We start from the raw sequence: 25,818 nt of genomic DNA, 5'->3' as shown, positions 1-25,818 counted from the left end.
TCTGTCTCTCTCTCTCTCTCTCTCTCTCTCTCTCTGTATATATATATACACACATTTATTTATTTAATTCAGCGCTAGATAGCAGAAAAGCCGGTATTTCAATTGCCGACTTTTCCTATCTCCTTCACAAACCCGACAGGATATGAGACATGGTTTACATATAGTTAACAATCTCATATCCCTTCTTTTCTTACATATTCCTCTTTACTAATGTAAGAAGTGTCTCTGTGTAAAATTTGGGGGCTCTAGCTATTAAATTAAAGGGTTAAATCCCGGAAAAAATTGGAGCAGGCTCCCGCACAATTTTGAGTGGGAAAGTGGGAAAGCAAGTGACTGAGGGCAGATATTAATAGCCTAGAGAGGGACCATGGTTATAGGAACCCCCTGGCTAAAAACATCTGCCCCATCCACCCCAGAAAAGGCACATCTGTAAGATGCGCCTATTCTGGCACTTAGCCTCTCTCTTCCCACTCCCGTGTAGCGGTGGGATATGGGGTAATGAAGGGTTAATGTCACCTTGCTATTGTAAGGTGACATTAAGCCAGGTTAATAATGGAGAGGCGTCAATTATGACACCTATACATTATTAATCCAATAGTACGAAATGGTTAATAAAACACACACACACATTATTAAAAAATATTTTAATGAAATAAAGACACATGGTGTTTTAATATTTTATTATACTCTTAATCCACCTGAAGACCCTTGTCACCTGGAATAAAGTTTAAAAAAAACAAACAACAATATTCCATACCTTCCGTTGTTCAGTCTTGTCCCACGCTGTATATCCATCTGAAGGGGTTAAATCATTTTACACCCAGGAGCTCTGCTAATGCAGCTGTGCTCCTGCCTGTAAAATTTGGTGAATGAATGGAATGCAGGGGAATGTAATGTAGTTACCTTGAGTCGCGGTGATGCGCCTTCTGCTGGATGAACTCATATGAACTCGAGCATGGGAAAACATTCTGAAAAGTTCCCAGGCTCGAGTTCATATGAGTTCATCCAGCAGAGGGCACATCACCGCGACTCGAGGTAACTACAGTACATTCCCCTGCATTCCATTCATTCACCAAGTTACACAGTCAGGAGCACAGCTGCATTAGCAGAGCTCCTGGGTGTAAAATGATTTAACCCCTTCAGATGGATTTACAGCGTGGGACAAGACTGAACGTTGGAAGGTATGGAATATTGTTGTTTGTTTTTTTTAACTTTATTCCAGGTGACAAGAGTCTTCAGGTAGATTAAGAGTATAATAAAATATTAAAACACCATGTGTCTTTATTTCATTAAAATACTTTTTAATAATGTGTGTTTTATTAACTTATTAACCATTTCGTACTATCGGATTAATAATGGATAGGTGTCATAATTGACGCCTCTCCATTATTAACCTGGATTAATGTCACCTTGAGATTGTTAACTATATGTTAACTATATGTAAACCATGTCTCATATCCTGTCGGGTTTGTGAAGGAGATAGCAAAAGCCAGCAATTGAATTACCGGCCTTTCTGCTATCTAGTGCTGAATTATATATATATATATATATATATATATATACAGTTAGGTCCATATATATTTGGACAGAGACAACATTTTTCCAATTTTGGTTATAAACATTACCACAATGAATTTTAAACAAAACAATTCAGATGCAGTTGAAGTTCAGACTTTCAGCTTTCATTTGAGAGTATCCACATTAAAATTGGATAAAGAGTTTAGGAGTTTCAACTCCTTAACATGTGCCACCCTGTTTTTAAAGGGACCAAAAGTAATTGGACAGATTCAATAATTTTAAATAAAATGTTCATTTCTAGTACTTGGTTGAAAACCCTCTGTTGGCAATGACTGCCTGAAGTCTTGAACTCATGGACATCACCAGACGCTGTGTTTCCTCCTTTTTGATGCTCTGCCAGGCCTTCACTGCGGTGGTTTTCAGTTGCTGTTTGTTTGTGGGCCTTTCTGTCTGAAGTTTAGTCTTTAACAAGTGAAATGCATGCTCAATTGGGTTGAGATCAGGTGACTGACTTGGCCATTCAAGAATATTCCACTTCTTTGATTTAATAAACTCCTGGGTTGCTTTGGCTTTATGTTTTGGGTAATTGTCCATCTGTAGTATGAAACGACGACCAATCAGTTTTGCTGCATTTGGCTGGATCTGAGCACACAGTATGTCTCGGAATACCTCAGAATTCATTCGGCTGCTTCTGTCCTGTGTCACATCATCAATAAACACTAGTGACCCAGTGCCACTGGCAGCCATGCATGCCCAAGCCATCACACTGCCTCCGCCGTGTTTTACAGATGATGTGGTATGCTTTGGGTCATGAGCTGTACCACGCCTTTGACATGCTTTTCTCTTTCCATCATTCTGGTAGAGGTTGATCTTGGTTTCATCTGTCCAAAGAATGTTCTTCCAGAACTGTGCTGGCTTTTTTAGATGTTTTTTAGCAAAGTTCAGTCTAGCCTTTTTATTCTTGATGCTTATGAGTGGCTTGCACCGTGCAGTGAACCCTCTCTATTTACTTTCATGCAGTCTTCTCTTTATGGTAGATTTGGATATTGATACGCCTACCTCCTGGAGGGTGTTGTTCACTTGGTTGGCTGTTGTGAATGGATTTCTCCTCACCATGGAGATTATTCTGCGATCATCCACCACTGTTGTCTTCCGTGGGCGCCCAGGTCTTTTTGCATTGATGAGTTCACCAGTGCTTTCTTTCCTTCTCAGGATGTACCAAACTGTAGATTTTGCCACTCCTAATATTGTAGCAATTTCTCGGATGGGTTTTTTCTGTTTTCGCAGCTTAAGGATGGCTTGATTCACCTGCAAGGAGAGCTCCTTTGACCGCATGTTTACTTCACAGCAAAACCTTCCAAATGCAAGCACCACACCTCAAATCAACTCCAGGCCCTTTATCTGCTTAATTGAGAATGACATAACGAAGGGATTGCCCACACCTGCCCATGAAATAGCCTTGGAGTCAATTGTCCAATTACTTTTGGTCCCTTTAAAAACAGGGTGGCACATGTTAAGGAGTTGAAACTCCTAAACCCTTCATCCGATTTTAATGTGGATACCCTCAAATGAAAGCTGAAAGTCTGAACTTCAACTGCATCTGAATTGTTTTGTTTAAAATTCATTGTGGTAATGTCTGTAACCAAAATTAGAAAAATGTTGTCTCTGTCCAAATATATATGGACCTAACTGTATATATATACATATATATATATATATATATATATATATATATATATATATATATATATATATATGTCTCACTGATAGACTATTATATAGTAGATATATAGATATATATATATATAGATATATATATATATATATATATTTTTTTTTTTTTTTAAGGGGTAATTCCGTCTTTTCTGTCTGTCTTTCTGTCGGTCACGGATATTCATTGGTCACGGCCGCTGTCTGTCATGGAATCCAAGTCGCTGATTGGTCTCGCCAGCTGCCTGTCATGGCTGCCGCGACCAATCAGCGACGGGCACAGTCCGATTAGTCCCTCCCTACTCCCCTGCAGTCAGTGCCCGGCGTCCACTCCATACTCCCCGAAGTCACCGCTCACACAGCGGTAACGGACCGCGTTATGCCGCGGGTAACTCACTCCGTTACCACCGCTATTAACCCTGTGTGACCAAGTTTTTACTATTGATGCTGCCTATGCAGCGTCAATAGTAAAAACATCTAATGTTAAAAATAATTAAAAAAAATAAAAAATCATTATATACTCACCTTCCGCTGCCTTTCCCGCTCCTCGCGATACTCCAGTGACCGCTCCATGCAAGCAGAAGGTTCCGGTGGCAAGGATGGTATGCGCGAAGGACCTGCCATGACGTCACGGTCATGTGAACGTGACGTCATCACAGGCCCTGCACGCCTGCGCGAGAAGGACCTGCCATGACGTCACGGTCATGTGACCGCGACGTCATCACACCCTGGGACCGGAAGCTGCCGCCTGAACGCACACAAGCGACAGAACTACAGGTGAGTATATGTTTATTTTTTAACCTGTGACATACGTGGCTGGGCAATATACTACGTGACTGGGCAATATACTACGTGGCTGGGCAATATACTACGCAACTGGGCAATATACTATGTGGCTGGGCAATATACTACGTGGACATGCATATTCTAGAATACCCGTAGCGTTAGAATTGGGCCACCATCTAATATATATATATATATATATATATATATATATATATACTGTATGTATATATATATATATATATATATATATATATATATATATATATATATATACACACATACATACATATATATATATATGTGTGTATGTATGTATGTATGTATGTATGTATGTGTGTATATATATATATATATATATATATATATATATATATATTAGATGGTGGCCCAATTCTAATGCGGCGGGTATTCTAGAATATGCATGTCCCCGTAGTATATAGACAATGATGATTCCAGAATTTGCGGCAGACTGTGCCCATTGCTGATTGGTCGAGGCAACCTTTATGACATCATCGTCGCCATGGCAACCATTATGACATCTACGTCGATACTGTGCCCGTCGCTGATTGGCCCTGGCAGCCTCGACCAATCAGAGACGCGGGATTTCCAGGACAGACAGACAGACAGACAGAAAGAAAGACAGACAGACAGACGGAAAAACCCTTAGACAATTATATATATAGAGATATATATATATATATGTGATATGTATATATATATATATATATATATATATATATATACATATACACACACTCACCGGCCACTTTATTAGGTACTCCATGCTAGTAACGGGTTGGACCCCTTTTGCCTTCAGAACTGCCTCAATTCTTCGTGGCATAGATTCAACAAGGTGCTGGAAGCATTCCTCAGAGATTTTGGTCCATATTGACATGATGGCATCACACAGTTGCCGCAGATTTGTCGGCTGCACATCCCAAAGATGCTCCATACAAGGCAGGATGGATCCATGCTTTCATGTTGTTTACGCCAAATTCTGACCCTACCATCCGAATGTCGCAGCAGAAATCGAGACTCATCAGACCAAGCAACGTTTTTCCAATCTTCTACTGTCCAATTTCGATGAGCTTGTACAAATTGTAGCCTCAGTTTCCTGTTCTTAGCTGAAAGGAGTGGTACCCGGTGTGGTCTTCTGCTGCTGTAGCCCATCTGCCTCAAAGTTCGACGCACTGTGCGTTCAGAGATGCTCTTAGGCCTACCTTGGTTGTAACGGGTGGCGATTTGAGTCACTGTTGCCTTTCTATCAGCTCGAACCAGTCTGCCCATTATCCTCTGACCTCTGGCATCAACAAGGCATTTCCGCCCACAGAACTGCCGCTCACTGGATTTTTTTTCTTTTTCGGACCATTCTCTGTAAACCCTAGAGATGGTTGTGCGTGAAAATCCCAGTAGATCAGCAGTTTCTGAAATACTCAGACCAGCCCTTCTGGCACCAACAACCATGCCACGTTCAAAGGCACTCAAATCACCTTTCTTCCCCATACTGATGCTCGGTTTGAACTGCAGGAGATTGTCTTGACCATGTCTACATGCCTAAATGCACTGAGTTGCCGCCATGTGATTGGCTGATTAGAAATTAAGTGTTAACAAGAAGTTGGACAGGTGTACCTAATAAAGTGGCCAGTGAGTGTATATATATATATTCACCTACTATATGTGTACACATTTATTCTACCTATTCTATTCTGTCAGTGTGATTTTACTGTACACCGCACTGAATTACCGGCTTTTCTATAGAACACCGCTGCGTATTTCTCGTAAGTCACACGCATGGTCCGTGTGTAATCCGTAATTTTCTCGCCCCCATAGACTTTCATTGGCGTTTTTTTTGCGCAATACGCTGACAAACGCAGCATGCTGCGATTTTCTACGGCCGTAACATACCGTATATTACGGATGCGTAATATACGGCAGATAGGAGCTGGGCCATACAGAATCATTGGGCCATGTGCAATGCGTATTTTCTGGACGTATTTTCTGCGCTCATACGTCCGTAAGACTCGCTACTGTGACGCCGGCCTAAATGTTACCAAGTGCCAGATAATATTAATTTCACTATATGCTTAAAAGATTCTTTGTTGCAGAAGATCGAGCAGCTTACCTCACATACTGTAACTGGCCACTGATGAACCAAAATAAGCTTGTTCCAACCTGGGTGTTTTCTAGACCAAAAAAAGAGAAAATGTACTGTCAGTATTACTTTCATCAAAGAGGCTGTTTCTTTTGTCTGCCAACCCTATAATAAGACATAATTTGCTTTCGATAGAATAAGGGAATGAACAGTACCGTATATACCTCGAATATAATCCGAGACTTTCAGCCCATTTTTTTAGGCTGAAATGGCCCCTCTCGGCTTATACTCGAGTCATTCCCAGGGGTCGGCAGCGGCCCATTGTACCGCTCATTACAGTAATGAGTATGGACCCGACTCCACTCCCATAGGGGTGGATCCGCATATTCATTACTGTAATGAGCGATACCATGTGACCGCTCAACGCTGGAAGAGCTGTCAGCGCCCGGAGAACCAGGTAAATGCAGGGACTGCGCCAGGAGCAGGTGAGTATGATGGGGGCAGTGCGCGATATTCACCTGTCCCCGTTCCACCGTCGGGCGCCGCTCCGTCTTCCGCGTCCTCTGCAGTGACGCTCAGGTCAGAGGGCGCGATGACACGATTAGTGTGCGCGCCGCCCTCTGCCTGAACAGTCAGTGCAGAGGATGAGGAAGACACAGCGGCGCTCGGCGGTGGAACTCGTACAAGTGACTATAGCAAGTGCCGGGAGCCTGAGCGACGAGAGGTATGTCATTTTTTTTTTCAATTGCAGCAACAGCATATGGGGCATAATAGTCCATGGAGCATCTTATGGAGCCATAATCAGTATTTGTGCAGCATTATATGGGGCAAATATTTCTATGGAGCATCTTATGTGGCCATGTGCAGCATTATATGGGGCAAATATCTCTATGGAGCATCTTATGGGGCCATAATCCGCATTTGTGGAGCATTATACGGGGCAAATGTCTGTATGGAGCATCTTATGGAGCCATAATAAGCATTTGTGCAGCATTATATGGGGCATAATAGTCTATGGAGCATCTTATGGGGCCATAATCAACATTTGTACAGCATTTTATGGGGCAAATGTCTGTATGGAGCATCTTATGGGGTCTGTTGTGAATTCCGTTCTCGGGCTCCCTCCTGTGGTCGCAAGTGGTACTGTGTGAGTTCTGTTCTTGGGCTCCCTCTGGTGGCTTTTAGCAATACTGCTGGTTTGTAGCTGGGCTCAGCTGCCTCGTAATCTGCTAGTCTGGCCTCCTATTTAATGCCACCTGGACCTTTACTGGTTGCCTGCTGTCGTTGTATTCAGTACTGGTTCTGATCTCTCTGGACTGCACTTGTGACCTGTCTCCTTCTGGAGAAGCTAAGTCTTACTAGTTCATGTTTGCTCATTATTCTTTTGAAAATATTTCTCAGTATATGATGAGTTTAGTCCAGCTTGCTTATATGTGATTTTCTCGCTTGCTGGAAGCTCTGGGGCGCAGAGTTGCTCCCCTCATATCATAGTCGGTGTGGGGGTTCTTGCATTCTCTGCGTGGATGGTTTTTGATAGTATTTTATACTGACCGCACAGATTCCTTGCTATCTTCTGACTATTTAGTGTTAGAGAGCCTCATTTGCTAAATCCTGTTTTCATTTCTAAGTTTGTGTTTTCCCCTTATCTCACCGTTATTATTTGTGGGGGGCTGTCTAAACTTTGGGGTAATTTCTCTGAGGCAAGTGAGGCTTTGCTTTCTCTCTAGGGGTAGCTAGTTTCTCAGGCTGTGAAGAGACGTCTAGGATTTTAGGAACGTTCCACGGCTGCCTATAGTGTGTGTCGATAGGATCAGGTTGCGGTCAGTAAAGTTTCCCACATCCCCAGAGCTCGTCCTAATATTCCGGTTTACCCATCAGGTCAGTTTTGTGATCCTAACCACCAGGGTCATAACAGGGGTCATAATCAACATTTGTGCAGCATTATATGGGGCATATTTTAATACAAGCTGTACTACCCGGCTTCGCCCAGGTTAATAACTGCTGCTTGCAAAATAGTAAAACAAAAATAACAAAACAAATACCGTAAATACTCGAGTATAAGCCGAGATTTTCAGCCTACTTTTTGGGGCTGAAAGTGACCCTCTCGGCTTATACTCGAGTCAGGGTCGGCGGGGGGGGGACGGCAGGTAAGGGGGGGTGGCGCGGTGACATACTCACCTGCTCCTGTCGCTGTCCCTGCATGTCCCATGGTCTCCGGGCAGCTCTTCCTGTGTTCAGCGGTCACGTGGTACCGCTCATTACAGTAATGAATATGCACGCATATTCATTACTGTAATGAGCGGTACGTGACTGCTGAACCCAGGAAGATGCCGCCGGCTCCATCTGACAGTGAGACGCTGCCAGGGACCACACCGGGAGCAGGTGAGTATATCGGGGAGGTGAGCATTGCGCGATAGTCACCTTCCTCGTTCCACCGCTGCGCGCTGCTCTGTCTTCCATCCTCTGCACTGTTCAGTCAGAGGGTGCGATGACGTAGTTAGTGTGCGTGCCGCCCTCTGCCTGAACAGTCAGTGCAGAGGATGGAAGACAGAGTGGCGCGTGGAACGAGGAAGGTGACTATCGCAAGTGCCGGAGGCCTGAGCGAAGAGAGGAGAGTATGTGATTTTTTTTTATTTTAATCGCAGCAACAGCAAATGGGGTAAATGTATGGAGCATCTTATAGGGCCACAATGTATGGAGCATCGTATGGGGCCACAATGTGTGGAGCATCGTATGGGGCCACAATATATGGAGCATCATATGGTGCCACAATGTATGGAGCATCGTATGGGGCCACAATCTATGGAGCATCTCATGGGGCCGCAATGTCTGGAGCATCTCAAGGGGCCACAAGGTATGGAGCATCTTATGCGGCCATAATGTGTGGATCATCTTATGGGACTATCAATCTTTATGCAGCATTGTATGGGGCAAATGTCTCTATGGAGCATCTTATGGGGCCATTATTAACCTTTGTGCAGCATTATATGGGGCGTATTTTGTATGGAGCATCTTATGTGGCCCATCATGAACTGTATGGAGCATTTTATGGGGCTCCTGATTCACTATGGATATTCAAAAACACTTAACCTACTGATGTCTCAATTAATTTTAGTTTTATTGGTATCTATTTTTATTTTTGACGTTAACCGGTAGCTGCTGCATTTCCCACCCTAGGCTTATACTCGAGTCAATAAGTTTTCCCATTAAAATTAGGGGGGGTCGGCTTATACTTGGGTCAGCTTATACTCTAGTATATACGGTAGATAGAAATGTAATTATTAAAAGGCAAAAACTAAGTTCATTGGCTCTTGAGGAAGCAGCTCTTGTTTTCATGTCTGCAAGACTCGCTTCCCTCAGCTCAGAAAGTTCATTGGCTCTTGAGGAAGCAGCTGCTGTTCTTATGTGTGTCAATCTTGTTTTTCGGTCTTCGCATTTTTCATTGGCCTGTAATGCAGCTTTTCTTTTTGCATCAGCTGACATTCGGGCCATGGAATTCCTTTTCTTATGAGGCATTATTGTGGTAAAAATAGTCTGTAACTGGCAGTTTCTATATCCTCTCACATAGAGGTAATGTGACTGACATCAGCCTTTCCACCAACACACCCTAAATGACATGCTATTACCTCACACAAGCTTTGTTAGACTGAGGATGTCCTTTGTTGCCTATATTAACTAATCAGAGTTAAGATTAATTAACTGTAGCAAAATAGAAGCGGAGCTGTGATTGGTTGCTATTGGCAGCCTGATAAATCCCCAGCCAACAGGAAGCCCTCCCCCTGGCAGTATATATTAGCTCACACATACACATAATAGACAGGTCATGTGACTGACAGCTGCCATATTTCCTATATGGTACATTTCTTGCTCTTGTAGTTTGAAGGATAATACCAGACTTTTGCGTGTTTTAGGGCAAGTTTCATGTGTCAAGTTGTGTGTGTTGAGTTTTGTGTGACGACATGCGTGTAGCAACTTTTTGTGTGTCGAGTTGCATGTGACAGGTTAGTGTAGCAAGTTGTATGCAGCAAGTTTTACGCATGGCGAGTTTTGCGCGTGGCAAGTTTTATGTGTGTTGCGTTTTGAGTATGTGCAAGTTTTGTGTGAGGCAACTTTTGCATGTGTTGCAACTTTTGTGCATGTGGCAATTTTTCCACGTGTGCAAGTTTTGCATGTGGCGAGTTTTCTATGAGGTGAGTTTTGCGTGAGCCTAGTTTTGAATGTGGAGAATTTTGCGCATGGCGAGTTTTGAGTGGCGACTTTTGGGTTTCGACTTATGTGGCGAGGTTGGTGTATGTGTGGTGAAATGTGTGCTGAGGGTGGTATATGTGTTCAAGCAGATGGCATTGTGTGGTGCATTTTGTGTTCATATCCCCGTTAGTGGTGAGTATCCCATGTCGGGGCCCCACCCTAGCAACTATACGGTATATACCCTTTGGCGCCATCGCTCTCACTCTTTAAGTCCCCCTTGTTCACATCTGGCAGCTGTCAATTTTCCCACAACACTGTTCCTTACCCTTTTTCCCCATTACGTAGATAGGGGCAAAATTGGTGAACTGGAACGCGCGGGGTTAAAATTTCGCCTCACAGCATAGCCTATGACGCTCTCGGGGTCCAGACGTGTGACTGTGCAAAATTTTATGGCTGTAGCTGTGACGGTGCAGATGCCAATCCCAGACATGCACACATACACACACACACACACACACATACACACACATATACATACACACACATTCAGCTTTATATATTAGACTAGCTGAAGAGCCCGGCGTTGCCTGGGCATAGTAAATATCTGTGGTTATTTATAGCACCTCACTTCTCTTATTTTCCCATCACGCCTCTCATTTTCCCCCTCACTCCTCTCATTCTCACATAACACTTGTAATTTCGACCTCACATCTGTCATTTTCCGATCACTCCACTATTTTCCCTCACTCCTCATTTTGCACTCACACCTTTTCATTTTTACCTCACACCCCTCATTTTCACCTCACACCTCTCATTTTCCCCTCAGTACATACATTTGTCATCTCCCTTATATATAGTATACACCTGTATGCCATCTCCTGTATATAGTATATACCTGTATGTCATCTCCCCTGTAAATATATACCTGCTGTATGTCATCTCCTCCTGTATATTGTATATACCTATGTGTCATCTCCTCCTGTATATAGTATATACCTGTATGTCATCTCTTCTGTATATACTATATACCTGTATGTCATCTCCTCCTATATATAGTATATACCTGTATGTCATCTCCTGTATATAGTATATACCTGTATGTCATCTCCCCTGTATATAGTATATACCTGCTGTATGTCATCTCCTCCTCTATATACCTATGTGTCATCTCCTTTTATATAGTATATACCTGTATGTCATCTCCTCCTGTATATAGTATATACCTGTGTCATCTCCTCCTGTATATAGTATATACCTGTGTGTCATCTGCTCCTGTATATAGTATATATCTGTGTGTCATCTCCTCCTGTATATAGTATATACGTGTGTCATCTCCCCTGTATATAGTATGTACCTGTATGTCATCTCCCCTGTATATAGTATATACCGGTGTGTCATCTCCCCTGTATATAGTATATACCTGTGTGTCATCTCCCCTGTATATAGTATATACATGTGTCATCTCTTCCTGTATATAGTATATATCTGTGTGTCATCTCCTCCTGTATTAGACCTCATTCACACTTTATTTGCTCATTATTTTTACCTCAGTATTTGTAAGCTATATTGGCAGCCTGATAAATCCCCAGCCAACAGGAAGCCCACCCCCTGGCAGTATATATTAGCTCACACTTACACATAATAGACTGGTCATGTGACTGACAGCTGCCGTATTTCCTATATGGTACAGTTGTTGCTCTTGTAGTTTGTCTGCTTATTAATCAGATTTTTATTTTTGAAGGATAATACCAGACTTGCGTGTGTTTTAGGGCGAGTTTCATGTGTCAAGTTGTGTGAGTTGAATTGCGTGTGGCGACATGCATGTAGCGACTTTTGTGAGATGAGTTTTGTGTGGCGACATGCGTGCAGCAACTTTTTGTGTGTCGAGATGCATGTGACAGGTTAGTGTAGCAAGTATGTAGTGTGTAGCAAGTTGTGTGCAGCAAGTTTTGAGCGTGGCGAGTTTTATGTGGGGTGCGTTTTGAGTATGTGCAAGTTTTGTGTGAGGCAACTTTTGCATGTGTTGCAACTTTTGTGTATGTGGCAATTTTTCCGCGTGTGCAAATTTTGCGTGTGGCGAGTTTTCCATGAGGTGAGTTTTGCACGTGTGGCGAGTTTTGTGTGAGCCTAGTTTTGCATGTGGCGAGTTTTGCGTGTGGCGAGTTTTGAGCGGCGACTTTTGTGTTTAGACTTTTATGTTGCGAGGTTGGTGTATGTGTGGTGAAATGTGTGCTGAGGGTGGTATATGTGTTCAAGCACGTGATAGTGTGTGGCGCATTTTGTGTGTGTGTTCATATCCCCGTGTGTGGTGAGTATCCCATGTCAGGGCCCCACCTTAGCAACTGTACGGTATATACTCTTTGGCGCCATTGCTCTCACTCTTTAAGTCCCCCTTGTTCACATCTCACAGCTGTCAATTTGCCTCCAACACTTCCTTTCACTTTTTCCCCATTATGTAGATAGGGGCAAAAGTGTTTGGTGAATTGGAACGCGCGGGGTTAAAATTTTGCCTCACAACATAGCCTATGACGCTCTCAAGGTCCAGACGTGTGACTGTGCAAAATTTTGTGGCTGTAGCTGCGACGGTGCAGATGCCAATCCCGGACATACACACATACACACACATTCAGCTTTATATATTAGATGGAGCATCTTATGGGGCCCATCATGAACTGTATGGAGCATTATATGGGGCTCCTGATTCAATATGGATATTCAAAAGCACTTAACCTACTGATGTCTCAATTAATTTTACTTTTATTGGTATCTATTTGTATTTTTGACATTTACCAGTAGCTGCTGCATTTTCCACCCTAGGCTTATACTCGAGTCATTAAGTTTTCCCAGTTTTTTTTTGTGGCAAAATTAGAGGGGTCGGCTTATACTCGGGTCGGCTTATACTCGAGTATATACGGTATGTATCCAAACTATGCAGAATAACGAACTACATATACTGTCCGTTTTAATAGGAAACATAGGCATCGATTCATCAAGACTGGCATTTTGCATCATAAATAGTGATGGGCGAGCACTAAAATACTCAAATGCTCGATCCGATCAATGAGCCCAATGTAAATCTATGGGAAACTCAAGCATTTTTCTGGCGGCCCCCCTCAGCGGTCTTTAGAGGGTCTAGAAATAGCAGAAATCGATGGGAACAGTGCTCAAATGACATGGTAACATCATGGGGAAGACCCCTGGAAGCATTTCTGACTCCCAGGTCACTCCTGCGAACAATGTTGGCAGAGTCTTACTCCATTCTTACAGACTCACAATAAAACATACAAAAACAGAACCAAAATGGATTTTCCTGGGAAATATGTTAAGAAACATCCTTTCCAGGCTAATAATTTGTATGTAAGGCAAAATAAATAACCAAAAATGCTCCTCCATGCCTTGGGCTATGTTCAGACGTAGCATTTTTGATGCGTTTTTGAACTTTAGCATTGCTTTCAACCAAGACAAATACATTCACTGAGAAATGTCAATTTAACATTTTACAACCTTATCTGGTCATGTGGTGTGTCACATCATCAGGCACATCCAGTTTCATTCATGAAGGAGGGACTCTGAAAGGCACAAAGCCTATTTTTATAGGGCTATCTGGCAAGCCTTTACTATTGTTAGAAATCCATCAGCCAGCTATGCTTTGTTGTTCCCATTATTAAACAGTGGGTCTCCTATAATGTTATTACCTATGCAGTAAGTGGCTGCCCAAACTTTGGAAGCACCCCAATACCCCTTTGAAAAGACGTCCAGGAGGGCCTCCTGAAAACAATGTTCCCATTATTAGGAAGTGGGTCTCCCGTAGTGTTTGGCTATGCAGTGAACGCAAGGGCTGCTAAAAATTTAGAGCGACTCCAATGCCCCTTGGAAGAGACGTGGAGGAGTGCCTCATAAGGTTCCCATTAGAAAGGAGCGAGTCTCCTATACTTGCAATGCCCATGCAGTGTGTGTATGGGCTGACAAACATTTACCCCTGAGGGGTATACATGAACATACCATATGTATAACCATTTTTTCTAAACACCCTTTAAAAAAATTATGTGGTTGCTGCATCACGGACCACGGTCACCCTGGTAATATGGTGGAGGTTGAAGAAGAGGAGAAGGAGGAGAAAAACAGCAAATAGCCAAAATCAGGAAGTGTACACCCATGTGTGGGTATGAAGAGGTGCATGGGAACAGACCTCCCAAAAAAAAGATACTGGATTTAAGTTTATGTTAAGCTGCTATCATCTGGTGGTGTTGAGAAGTCTGGCCCAATCCAGCCCTTGTTCATTTTTATAAGAGTCAGCCTGTCAGCATTTTCAGTTGACAGGCGGATGCGCGTATCATTTCTAATTCTACCAACGGCACTAAAAGCCCACTTTGACAAAACGCTAGTGGCATGGCAGATCAGGACCTCCAAGGCGTAGAGAGCCAGATCGTGCCACGTGTCCAGCTTGGATACCCAATAATTATAAGGCACAGAGGAATCACAGAGGACTTTGGTACGGTCAGCAAGGTACTCCCTCAGCGTCTTCCAAAATTTGCACTCCTTGTGAGAGTACCCCACACCTCAGGGTCTGTGCGACTGGAGGGTCTGAGAAAACTCTCCCAGAACTTTGCCAGTGTTCCCCTGCCTCTGCTGGATTGGAGTCTCTCTCGCCTGTGCTCCTTTTCCAAGGAACTGTGACCTTTGCCACCAGAGTTTTCAGTTGGGATTTTTTTTTAACAATTCTGCAACAAGGGCCCTCTGGTACTGCCCCATTTTAGTAGACCTGTCCACCTCGGGAACAAGATAGAAAGTTCTCCTTGCAGCGTGGGTCTAGAAGTGTCACCAACCAGTAATGACTGTCACCCAAAATTTGGAGAGCGCGAGGGTCACGGGAAAGGCAGAGTAACATATACTGAGCCATGCATGCCAGACTGCTAACAGGAAAGACTTCCATGTCCTCACCAAGAGGACGACTGACCATGCTCTCCTCCTACTCCTCCCTGTCTTCAGACAATCCACGCTGAACAGACGGTATGACAGTTGCACAGGTAGTACAGTCTATAGTACACGAAGCTAGCTCCTGTTATTCCTCCTCCTTCTCTTTCTCATTATCACCCAATCCACGTTGGGATGAGATGAGGCTGGGCTGTGTGTAATCACCCTGTATGGTTCCTTGCTCCATCTTATCATGCTCTGCCTACAATGCATCCTCTTTGATTGTGAGCAGAGAGTGTTTCAGAATACAGAGAAGTGGGATGGTGACGCTAATCATGGCATTATCGCCGCTCACCATCTTGGTGGAGTACTCAAAGTTTTGGAGGATAGTATATATGTCTGACATCCATATCCACTCCTGAAGTCTTATGTGTGTAGTCTGAACTGAATGCTGACCGCCTTGTTGATGCTGCTAGTCAACAACTGCCCTCTTCTGCTCACAAATACTTTCCAACATCGGCAGTGCAGAGTTCCAACGCATGGGGACATCACACACCAGTCGGTGAGCCGTAGGCTGCAAATGCTGCTGAAGCACTGCAAAGGCGGCGGAAGCTGTAGCTGACTTTCTAAAATGGGCACACAGGCGGCATACTTCGACAAGCAGATCCTGCAGCTCCGAGTAGGTTTGTAGAAACCGCTGAACCACGAGGTTAAGGGTCAGGCATGGTACGTGTGAGCTCACCTCACCTCATAGCCGCCACCAGGTTCCAGCCATTGTCACACATGACCATGAGTGGCTGTAGGTTCAGCAGTGTCAGCCACAGATCTGCCTGCTCTTTCAGAGCCATCCACAACTCTTCAGCTTTGTGCGGTTTGTCACCTAAGCATATGAGCTTCAGCACAGCCTGTTGCCGCTCGGCTGAGGCAGTGCTGCAGTGCTTCCAGCTTGTGACTAATGTGGTCATTTCGGAGGTGGAGGCTGAAGAGGAGAATTAGGTGCAGGAGCTGTAGACTGTGGGGGCAACCCCAATTGACATGGGGCCCGCAATCCTTGGCTTCGGGAGGACGTGTTCCACTCCGAGGTCCAACTGGGTCCTGGATTTCACTATGTTAGCCCAGTGTGCTGTCAGTGAGATGTACCATCCCTGCCCACAAGCACTTGTCCACGTGTCCATGGTTAGGTGGACCTTCCCAGTAACTGCATTGTTGAGAGCACAGCTAATGTTGTGGGACACGTGCTTTTGTAATGCAGGGACGGAACACCAGGACAAACAGTGGTTCCTGGGGACCGAGTACCGAGGGACGGCCACCACCAACAGGTTGCGGAAAGCTTTCTTCCCCACGAGCCAAAAAGGCAATATTTCGAGCGCAAGCAGTTGCGAAAAGTGTGAATTTTGTAGTGTGTCCAGGGGGGTGTTGGCTGCGTATTTGCGCTTGCGTTCCAAGGACTAGTGTATGGACAACTGAACACTGGGCCAAGGACGTGGACGTGCTTGATGATGCTGCTAGTTGAGTGTGCGCAACGACAGGTGCAGGGCAGGAGGCATCTTCGCATGCACCAAGGACAGGGTATTGGCTTGCACGCACAACAGCGGAAGAAGCAGTGGTGTCATCCGCAGACACTGTTCCTGGATCCTGGTGTTCGGTTCACAAAGTCAGGTGCTTTGCTGCCATGTGCCTGATCATGCGGGTGGTGGTCAGGCTGGTATTTTTGCTACCCCTGCTGATGCTGGCCTGGCAGGTGGTGCAAATGGCCTTTTTGGCATTGTTGAGTCTTTAAAAATCATCCAAACTCCGGAAGACCCAACAGTTGTACTGGCAACTTCCATTGTGTTGGTGTTACGGGGAATGGTTGCCCGCCTTCTGCCTGTGGCCACCACACTGCTCTCTCCTGCCTGTCTGGGTGCTATGCCTCCCTCCCCCTGTGTGCTGCTGTCCTCCCCCTACATGTCCTCCTGCCAGCTTGGGTCAGTTACTACAGTATATCATCCACTACATCGTCTTCCACTCCTGCACCCTGGTCCTCCTCCTGTCTTTCTAGCAATTGTGTCTCATCATTATCCACCTCTTGTGACACTTTCCCACCATCGCCTTTGTGTGACTGTGGCTGCTCAAATATTTGGGCATCGCTATCTCTTGCCCTGCTTCAAGTAGACTTGGCAAGAGGCCCGAATCTATAAATGGAAAAGTGAACAGCTGTTTGGAGTGTCCAAGTGTGGGATCAGTTGTCTCAGGGCACTCGGCATAGTGGGGGGAAGGAGGATCAGGTTAAGGAATATGCAGTCCAGACTCATGGCTACTGGGACTTGACCATGTGGAAGACAGGATGGTGGTGGTGGCAAAGTGACTGGAAGTATTATCCGCTATCCATCAAACAATGTTTTGACACTGCTATGGGTTCAATAGTGGTGTGCTTCTGCGTTTCCCTAGTAATTGGGACAGGAAGGTCAGGCAAGAAGATGTGGGTGTTTGTTGTGGTGCAATTTGAGCTTGCCCATGGCCACGGTCTCGGCCTCTGCATGCAGCATCACGTCCAGTCCCCTTCCCTTGCCACGCGCCTTGCCCATTTTAAATGGAGGACAATATTTTCCACGTTCCCTACAAATGGCTGAATTTGGAGCGAACTTATATGTGATCCATGTGACGGACAAACTCCAGTTTCAAATATCTTGCCTGTAGGTAACTTTCTTTTAAGCAAACTGGTGTCAATAACTAGGGTAAGGCACTGCAAAAAAATTTAAATGGAGGCCTGAAATGGCACAATTTTGAGTGCACTGATATGTCATCTGTGGGATGGACAACCCCAGTTTAAAATAGCTGGAATTTTAGTGCTGTAATATGAAAAGGATATGGCTGTATTCTGCAGTGCCAACAAGCAAATGGAGCAGAAAAACATTGTTCTCTGGATTTAAAGCAAATAATCAGGCTTAAGATAAAAAAAAAATCCTGGCCTCTGACACCTGGGGCTATGTCTACAAATATCTGTAATAGGCAACAGCAGCAGAAGACAGAACTGGAATGGACCCTCTGGCTATATGCACTGAATTCTGCCCAAAAAAGAAAAGAACGTCCAGCTTCACAGAGTCCGTAAAAAAGAGTTTTCTTTATTCACAAACTTTAAACATGGAGGATACAGACTTCAGCACGAACCATATGGGTAAGAATCTCAACGCGTTTCTGGAGACTAAGCTCCCTTAATCATGACATTCCAAAAGACCCATGTATCCCACTTAAATAGCCCTACACCGGAAAGCACACCGGTGGGATAAGTGATTGACGGAACTGATTTAAAAAGTGGGTGTGAAATAAACATATATTAAATGTTGCTTAACACGGTAATCTATTTGAACAACATACATATATAAAACATTAAATGACAACAAACCAAAAATATACAAATGATTATACAAATTTAAAAAGATTTACACAATGAAATCTGTAAAAAGTAAAATATACATAGATAAAAATTATTATTGTAAATTGAACAATTATGCCTACAGTTGTTGATAACTAATAACTTTATTACAGCAGCAGATATAAACTAACAAAATTATTGAAAAAAAAAAAAGAATTAGTACAAAAGGCAAGTGCAAAATGTTCATAAATAAATATAATCGCAGGCAAAAGACGCAATAAGTGTGCTTGTGGCACTGAAATAATAAGTATATTTTAACATACTGTATACCAAGCTTATTAGACTAGATCAATACAGAAGTTATTTATTGACAAAGAAGGAGAAAGAACCACGAACTATTCTGAAGTGCGATGATATGCTTGAAAAGCCAAACGTAAAAAGAACACTGAAGATTATGGTATGTGAAACTGCATGTTATTGTCCGATCATTGCAGGCAGGGATTAGTGTAAAGACTCTATCCAAACAAGATTAATTAGTGCACATGACACAGTACAAATAGTTGCTGAACATCAAAAGAAGGGAGAGATAAGAACCAAACATCCCCTGCTCCTAAGCACAGCCACAAGTTTGCTGCATGAGGGAGGAATAAAAGAAACTGATAATGAAAATAAAAAAACCCTTTTAACCTATCATTAAATGTGTGAGTACAATTAGTTGGATAAGACTGATAAAATAAAACCAGTAATGTGCAGCTGAGTGTGAGTACTCAAGAACAGAGAGTCCAAGAATAATTGAAACCGCAAGAAAGAAAACGCGGCATGTGTTATTAGTGCTGCAATATGGAAAACCCATAATAAAAGAGCACAAAAGTAGTCAATATATTGTGCAGTATTAACTTGTGATTTTAATAATCATAAAAGTGAAATGGTCTCCTTCTAAAAATAAATTCCTGCAACTAAATGGATGTAAGTAGTGTGTGCCAAACATGTAAAATAGCAGAGTCAAACCTAAAGAAAGCCGTGTAAAGGAAAACTCTGTGCACAATGTTTACATATTGAGTGAATATAAAACTAACAGTGTTGCATAAATTAAGTTAGACGTGAAAATGGAAATAAAAAATATATATGATATAAATATATAAATGACCTTTTGTGAAGTATATATATACAATATGTCTATTATTTATTAAAATAAGATTTAATGTATTTATAAAAATAAAATGTAAGTGAAAAAGAAAAAAGTGATAATTAATAAAATAACATCATGTCTTTTCTTTTATTTAAACCTGCTGGAACCCTGGTATTTAATTTTAACATCCACCAAGCTTCTCTGCTCCTCAATATAGTTTCAACATCCCCCCCTCTTTGTGGTTTATATATTTTTTCCTAATCGCCGTAAACTGATTGTTGTACTGTAAGACTAATGTAACTGGACCAGTATTAGTGCGTTCTATTCTTTTTAGTTTTGAATAAAAACGCGGTCTCCCCTCCACTATTTTCTCAGCTCGGTTTAAGTTCCAGTTAAGGTACCTTCACATTAAGCGACGCTGCAGCGATACAGACAACGATGCCGATCGCTGCAGCGTCGCTGTTTGGTCGCTGGAGAGCTGTCACACAGACCGCTCTCCAGCGACCAACGATGCCGAGGTCCCCGGGTAACCAGGGTAAACATCGGGTTGCTAAGCGCAGGGCCGCGCTTAGTAACCCGATGTTTACCCTGGTTACCAGTGTAAAACATCGCTGGCATCATTGCTTTTGGTGTCAAACACGACGATACACGCCGGTCTGACGACCAAATAAAGTTCTGAACTTTCTTCAACGACCAGCGATATCACAGCAGGATCCTGATCGCTGCTGCCTGTCAAACTAAACAATATCGCTAGCCAGGATGCTGCAACGTCACGGATCGCTAGCGATATCGTTTAGTGTGACGGTACCTTTAGTATACCCTCTCTGTTTCAATCTTTCTTTAATTTGGATTACCTCAGTATTATAATCTGTTTGTAAGCTACAGTTGCGTTTAGCTCTAATCATTTCACCCACCGGAATGCTCTTGATAGTGTGTTTAGGGTGATGGCTATGGGCATGTAAGATAGTGTTACCTGCAGTGCTTTTTCTAAAGGTGGAAGTTGTAACCACATCTCCATGTGTACCTCAATCTCAAATCCAAAAAATTAATCTCATTGAAATCCTGGCACACCGTAATTCTTAGATTGAAAAAATTACAGTTTAAATAAAATTCAAATGTGTCTGTAACAAAAAAATCAGGGCCACAAATTAAGATGACATCATCAATATATCTACCATACCACAATATGTGGTCTTTAAAGGGATTGTCAACAGTATAGATATATAATTCTTCCCACCAGCTCATAACGAGATTGGCGAGAGACGGGGAATATTTTGCCCCCATAGACACACCATTAGTTTGTCTGTAGAAGATTTCATTAAAGCAAAAATAATTATTGGAAATGAGAAAAATTACAACATCACAAATATAGTCCTGAAGTTCTTGTGTAAAATTACTATATTTCTGTAGATGAAATTTTAATGCATGTAGGGCCACTTTATGAGGTATAGATGTATAGAAAGAAATCACATCTGTGGTGATCCAAGAAAACCCACTGCACCAAGTGAAATCCTGTAAGGCATTAAGTACATCGGAACTGTCCCTTAAATAACCTGGAATCCTTTGAACAAGAGGCTGGAGAAGTGAATCCAACCACTCGCCCAGTTTCTCACCAAGGGAACCAATTCCTGAGACAATTGGTCTCATAGGAGGGGGATTGGTGCCCTTGTGGGACTTGGGTAAGGCATATAAGATGGGAATTACAGGATTTTCCACTTTAAGGTATTCCATTTCTTTTTACTGAAAAAACCCAAATGAAAACCTTCATCAATGATCTTATAGATGCGTACTTTAATAGTCTGTGTGGGATTGCTTCTCAAGTGCTCATAGATAGCTTTGTCATTCAACATATTCTCTACCCAACCCACATAATCCATTTTATTCATAGTGACTACAGAACCACCTTTATCAGAATTTTTAATTACAAGGTCGTCATTATTTTTTAACTGTTCATGAGCCATTTTCAAATTTGATGTTAAATTGGAGTTGGTTGGATGTTTTCTGAGTGAATTCTCAGAAACTGATTTCAATTCCAATTCCACAGCATTTGAAATTTATCCATGGCAGGTCTCCTAGACTGCACACAGGATAAAAATGAGGGTTTGTTATATATAAATGAGAATTCAATGGAACACAATCCTGATTCTCAGAATCGAGGTCTTGCAAGCATGTGAGCAATAATTGTTCCATAAAACTGAGTGATTTAAATTGGTTAGCTGGTATAACACTATCTTCACTAGTGGAATTGATTTATGTATGGGAGAAACAGCTAGACCGCACCACCGCCTTCTTCTATTAAGTGGAAACTGCTCACCTGCAGTGGAGGTCAGTCCTCGGATCCCGGGTGCTGTGCCGGGCGAACACACTCGTAGATATATCCAGTTAGGTAGAAGAGAAGAGGCAGCACTCATCGGACATCCAAACCAGGTAAACTTTATTCACATGCGTTAAAACATCTTCACGACCGGGGGTGTTTTGAGACGACGAGAGCGGCAAGCCTGACGACGGCCGTTTCGTGCCTGATGGGCGCTTCCACGGGGCACAGGTCATTCATCCTTATGTTTATAGTCTTTTCACTAGGCACTGCTCCTGATAGCCAGTTTCCTACTCCACACTGATGAGGGGCAAATACCCCGAAACAGCTGTCTGTGGATGGATACCATGTTTTGGCATAGGTGGTTTTCCTTTTTTGGATGCTGCCCTTCCCGTGGTTGTTCCTTCCCGGTGAAAGACCTGGCTATTCCTTGCTTGCATTGAGAAACACATGATGGTGTCTCCGCGGCTTTTCTACATGCATTTGCATATTTCCCTTCAGGGATGGGGGCAGTGTTCTGGATCACTGTGTTGAGAAACACGTGATGGTGTCTCCGCGGTGCTGGATGTTTTGATCTCCCCGAGGTCATTCATCCTTATGTTTACACCACAGAGAAACATACAGTGGACCCTATCAAACAATTTTTCAGCAGAGATCAGGCAGGCAAATGTCTTCCATTTCTGGGCAAAGGACAATAGTAAAGTTTGTTGTGTGCACTTTGCAACCCCTAATGAAGCTTCCCTGCTCCCAATAAATAATTATATTATGTTACTTTCACGGGTGTGTTAGAGGCTGCAGACAGTCACACTGCATCTGGCTACAGAAGGTCTCAGCAGTTGGCCTTGCAGACTAGTGGCCACCTCCCCCGGCCTTAATGGTGTCACCTAGATTTGGGCGTTTATAACTCCCAACTTACTGTTGGGAGCTGCAGGTGTTATTTTCTATTTGCACTTCTCTGTTGAGGCTTGGAGCTGCAACCATTGGCTAGCATCCTGTTTGGAGTTTGAAGGATGGCTGTGTTTCTCTCTGAGTCTACTCAAGCTAAATGTTCCCTTGTTTTGTGTATTCTAGCTGTCTTTAGCGGTAGTGGGGATTGACTAGCGCACATCCTCTCCTTCCCAATGCAGGGCTTATCGCCAGGGTCAGGCAGGTATTAGGCATCCTGCTCGGCTATAGGTGCAGAACCTATATAGAGACGATAGGGCAGACAGGGTGACATTAGATCTGTCTACAGGTCTCTGTAAGAGAATGGTCAGCCATAATATACTATAATATATAATAACAATATAAGATATAACAGCCATGTTAGCTCTAGCAGCCATCTTGTGCAAAGTTAGAAACCAGCTAATTCTAAGATGTACTTCTGAAAGTCATAGACAGATTGGAGACACAAGATGAGATCATAGCCATTAGCAGGTACAGTGGACATACACACAGGTTAATTGAATCAGCTGCAGGGCCATGAGAATATAAAAAGGGTAAACGTATGATAATAAATAAGTGTATTAAGTGAATAATGACAGTTACTAAGAGGAACATGGAGATTTACGAGTTCTAATGGAGCCTCAATGTCATTACATTTAACCATTGTTTTGTCCATGATTGTGAATGTTTTTCTCTGCAGTATGATGTTATCATGTATACGCCCTGTTTGCCGCAACGTGCGTTCTTTGTCTGTATCACGTATAAAAAGTCCCTGTTACTGTTGTTGTTACATCCCCAACCTGCTGCTGTGCCAAAACATGGCCATTACATCGCCATTCTGCTGCTGTGCCACACCATGGCCAGGCTAGGGACGGACCATCGCCAGATATCCCAGCGTTACTTTGTCTGTCTGGACTTCTGTTCGTGCTCACACACTTTATTTCACTGACTATTCCATGTGCTGTTATGCTGCGAATCTCTGAATAAACTTCAGTCTCAGCTTGATAAGAGAATTGTCTACATATTTTACCCGGCTCTTCCAGCTCTCAGTAAGGACTTTCTTACAGTCTCCACTCCTCCCTTCTCTAGTGTTTGGTTCCCTTTGTGTTGCACTTAGTCTGTCCTACACTGTGCGTTACAGTTACTGAGCTTAAAGAATACAGAATTTGTGTAGAAGACAAACTTCCAAACATGAACAAATATGCATGCAACTAAATGTAACCTATATGCAACAAAAAATAAATATCCTCAAAAGAAGTGAGCCACATGAAAATGTATGCATATATGCTACTTATACATATCATTATTCAAGAAAACATCTCAGGGATTTTTTTTCTTGCTTACCTCAAATGCCAAGAGTCATCCATGCAACACATATGCATAACCAAAAGAACAGATATGAAGCCCAGAGTGTGTTGCAAACGAAGCTCCATTATCGCAAAGTCTTTAAAAACACAAGAAAAATAAATACACACAAGTGTTAATGACTGATCATTTCATAACTTTATGGCACTATTAAGTTCAATAGAAACGCTAAAGAAAAAAAGAAAAATTACGCTGAAATGTTGTCCAGTTTTGTATTGAAGAAAAACATAAGAACTTACATGGGCTTTACATGATGCCAAATGCTGCCAGAGGGCACGAGTTAAAGTGGAGGTCTCATTTTGTTAAAATGGGTAAAACTGCGAAGTGCTTTTACAAACAAGCAACTTTGCAATTTACCTCTTAACAATCCTAACCATTCTTATGAAAGGAGGGGTTTTTAATTCTATTTTGTACTTCTTGTTGCCTACATTGCAAGTCACCACTTCAGTGTATCAGAGCTGGCTGATTTCTCAGGCAAGGAGCACACTTGCCAGCTCTTTGCTATGGTTGATCTGAAGCTGGCTAGTTCCCTCATTCCGGCCATCTTCAGTGCCCTTAGATCCTGTGATGCTGCAGAGACAAAGCTGCGTCTGCTTACATCATGGGGAGCAAACCATTGGTGACAGCAGCTCAACCAAATCTACCGGCCTGAACTATCAGTCATTCGAAAAGCTGGGATGAAGTGGATGGGTGCAGTTTTGAGCAAAGAATGTGTGACAATCCCTTAAAAACAATTAAACAGATATTTACAATGCAAACTCCATACAATATTAAATAAATCTTTTAGACCGTATGAGGCTGGTGTACTTGCGGTGAAATCCATGTCTGAATGGCTATAATCCTTTTAGAATGTTTTTTCCAACTAACCTTAAAATGAGCATTTTATGAGTTCAAAGAAATAAAAAAAAAAAAAAAAATACTACAGTGACAGTCTAAGGAGAAGAAAAAAAAACTCCACGATTCCCCTGTATTCCCTGTGCTGGTGCTAGGTCATGTGATGACATGGACAGGATGCGATTTGCATACTGGCAGTCAATCCTTTTATACAGAAAAGCTGGCAGACACTAGTTGGCACGTGCCAAAAACATGCCCCTGGCATGCGTGAGGTTAACCGCAGATCTATCAGGTACAGCAGCATATGTCTGTCTAAGCCTAGGGCGACACAGCGACATGTGTCGTGTGATACCAATTCTCAAAAAAGTTGTTTAACTTGTGTTCAACTTGCTGTCATGCAAATATTTTAATGCTGGGATTTTGCTGGGATTCAGTGCCACTTGCACTGAAGACTATTACTAGTGATGAGCGAATACATTTGGCATTATTGGTTACTTGCACAGATAGTACTGTATTCGACTTACTTGTTACTCAGTGAGTAATTAGCTATTTTGCCTCGGTATATTCGAGTTAGCCCAGCATGTTTGGCGCTGTATTTGCAGCCAATGAACATGCTGGGCTTGTTGAGAGACACTCCGGGATTCTGGACAGCAGAGAGGTGACGTCTGGGCCAGAGAAGTAGATCTGAT

The 25,818-nt window shown here is 42.9% G+C and overlaps 1 protein-coding gene across 1 annotated transcript in view; it reads right to left on the bottom strand.

The window, feature by feature from the left end:
* RNASET2 (ribonuclease T2) overlaps positions 1–25,818 on the bottom strand; it is a 214,661-nt gene that overhangs the window by 146,056 nt on the left and 42,787 nt on the right. The window contains exons 2-3 of the mRNA XM_077289105.1: positions 24,275–24,374; positions 6,137–6,197 (exon numbers count right to left, since the gene is read on the bottom strand). Coding sequence (XP_077145220.1) covers positions 6,137–6,197; positions 24,275–24,363 — 150 coding nt within the window. The 5' untranslated portion in view covers positions 24,364–24,374. The remainder of the gene's footprint in view (positions 1–6,136; positions 6,198–24,274; positions 24,375–25,818) is intronic.

The sequence above is a fragment of the Ranitomeya variabilis genome, chromosome 2 (assembly GCF_051348905.1).
Source record: "Ranitomeya variabilis isolate aRanVar5 chromosome 2, aRanVar5.hap1, whole genome shotgun sequence".
In the NCBI taxonomy this organism is placed as follows: Eukaryota; Metazoa; Chordata; class Amphibia; order Anura; family Dendrobatidae; genus Ranitomeya; species Ranitomeya variabilis.
This window is presented reverse-complemented; position numbering and strand designations above follow the sequence as displayed.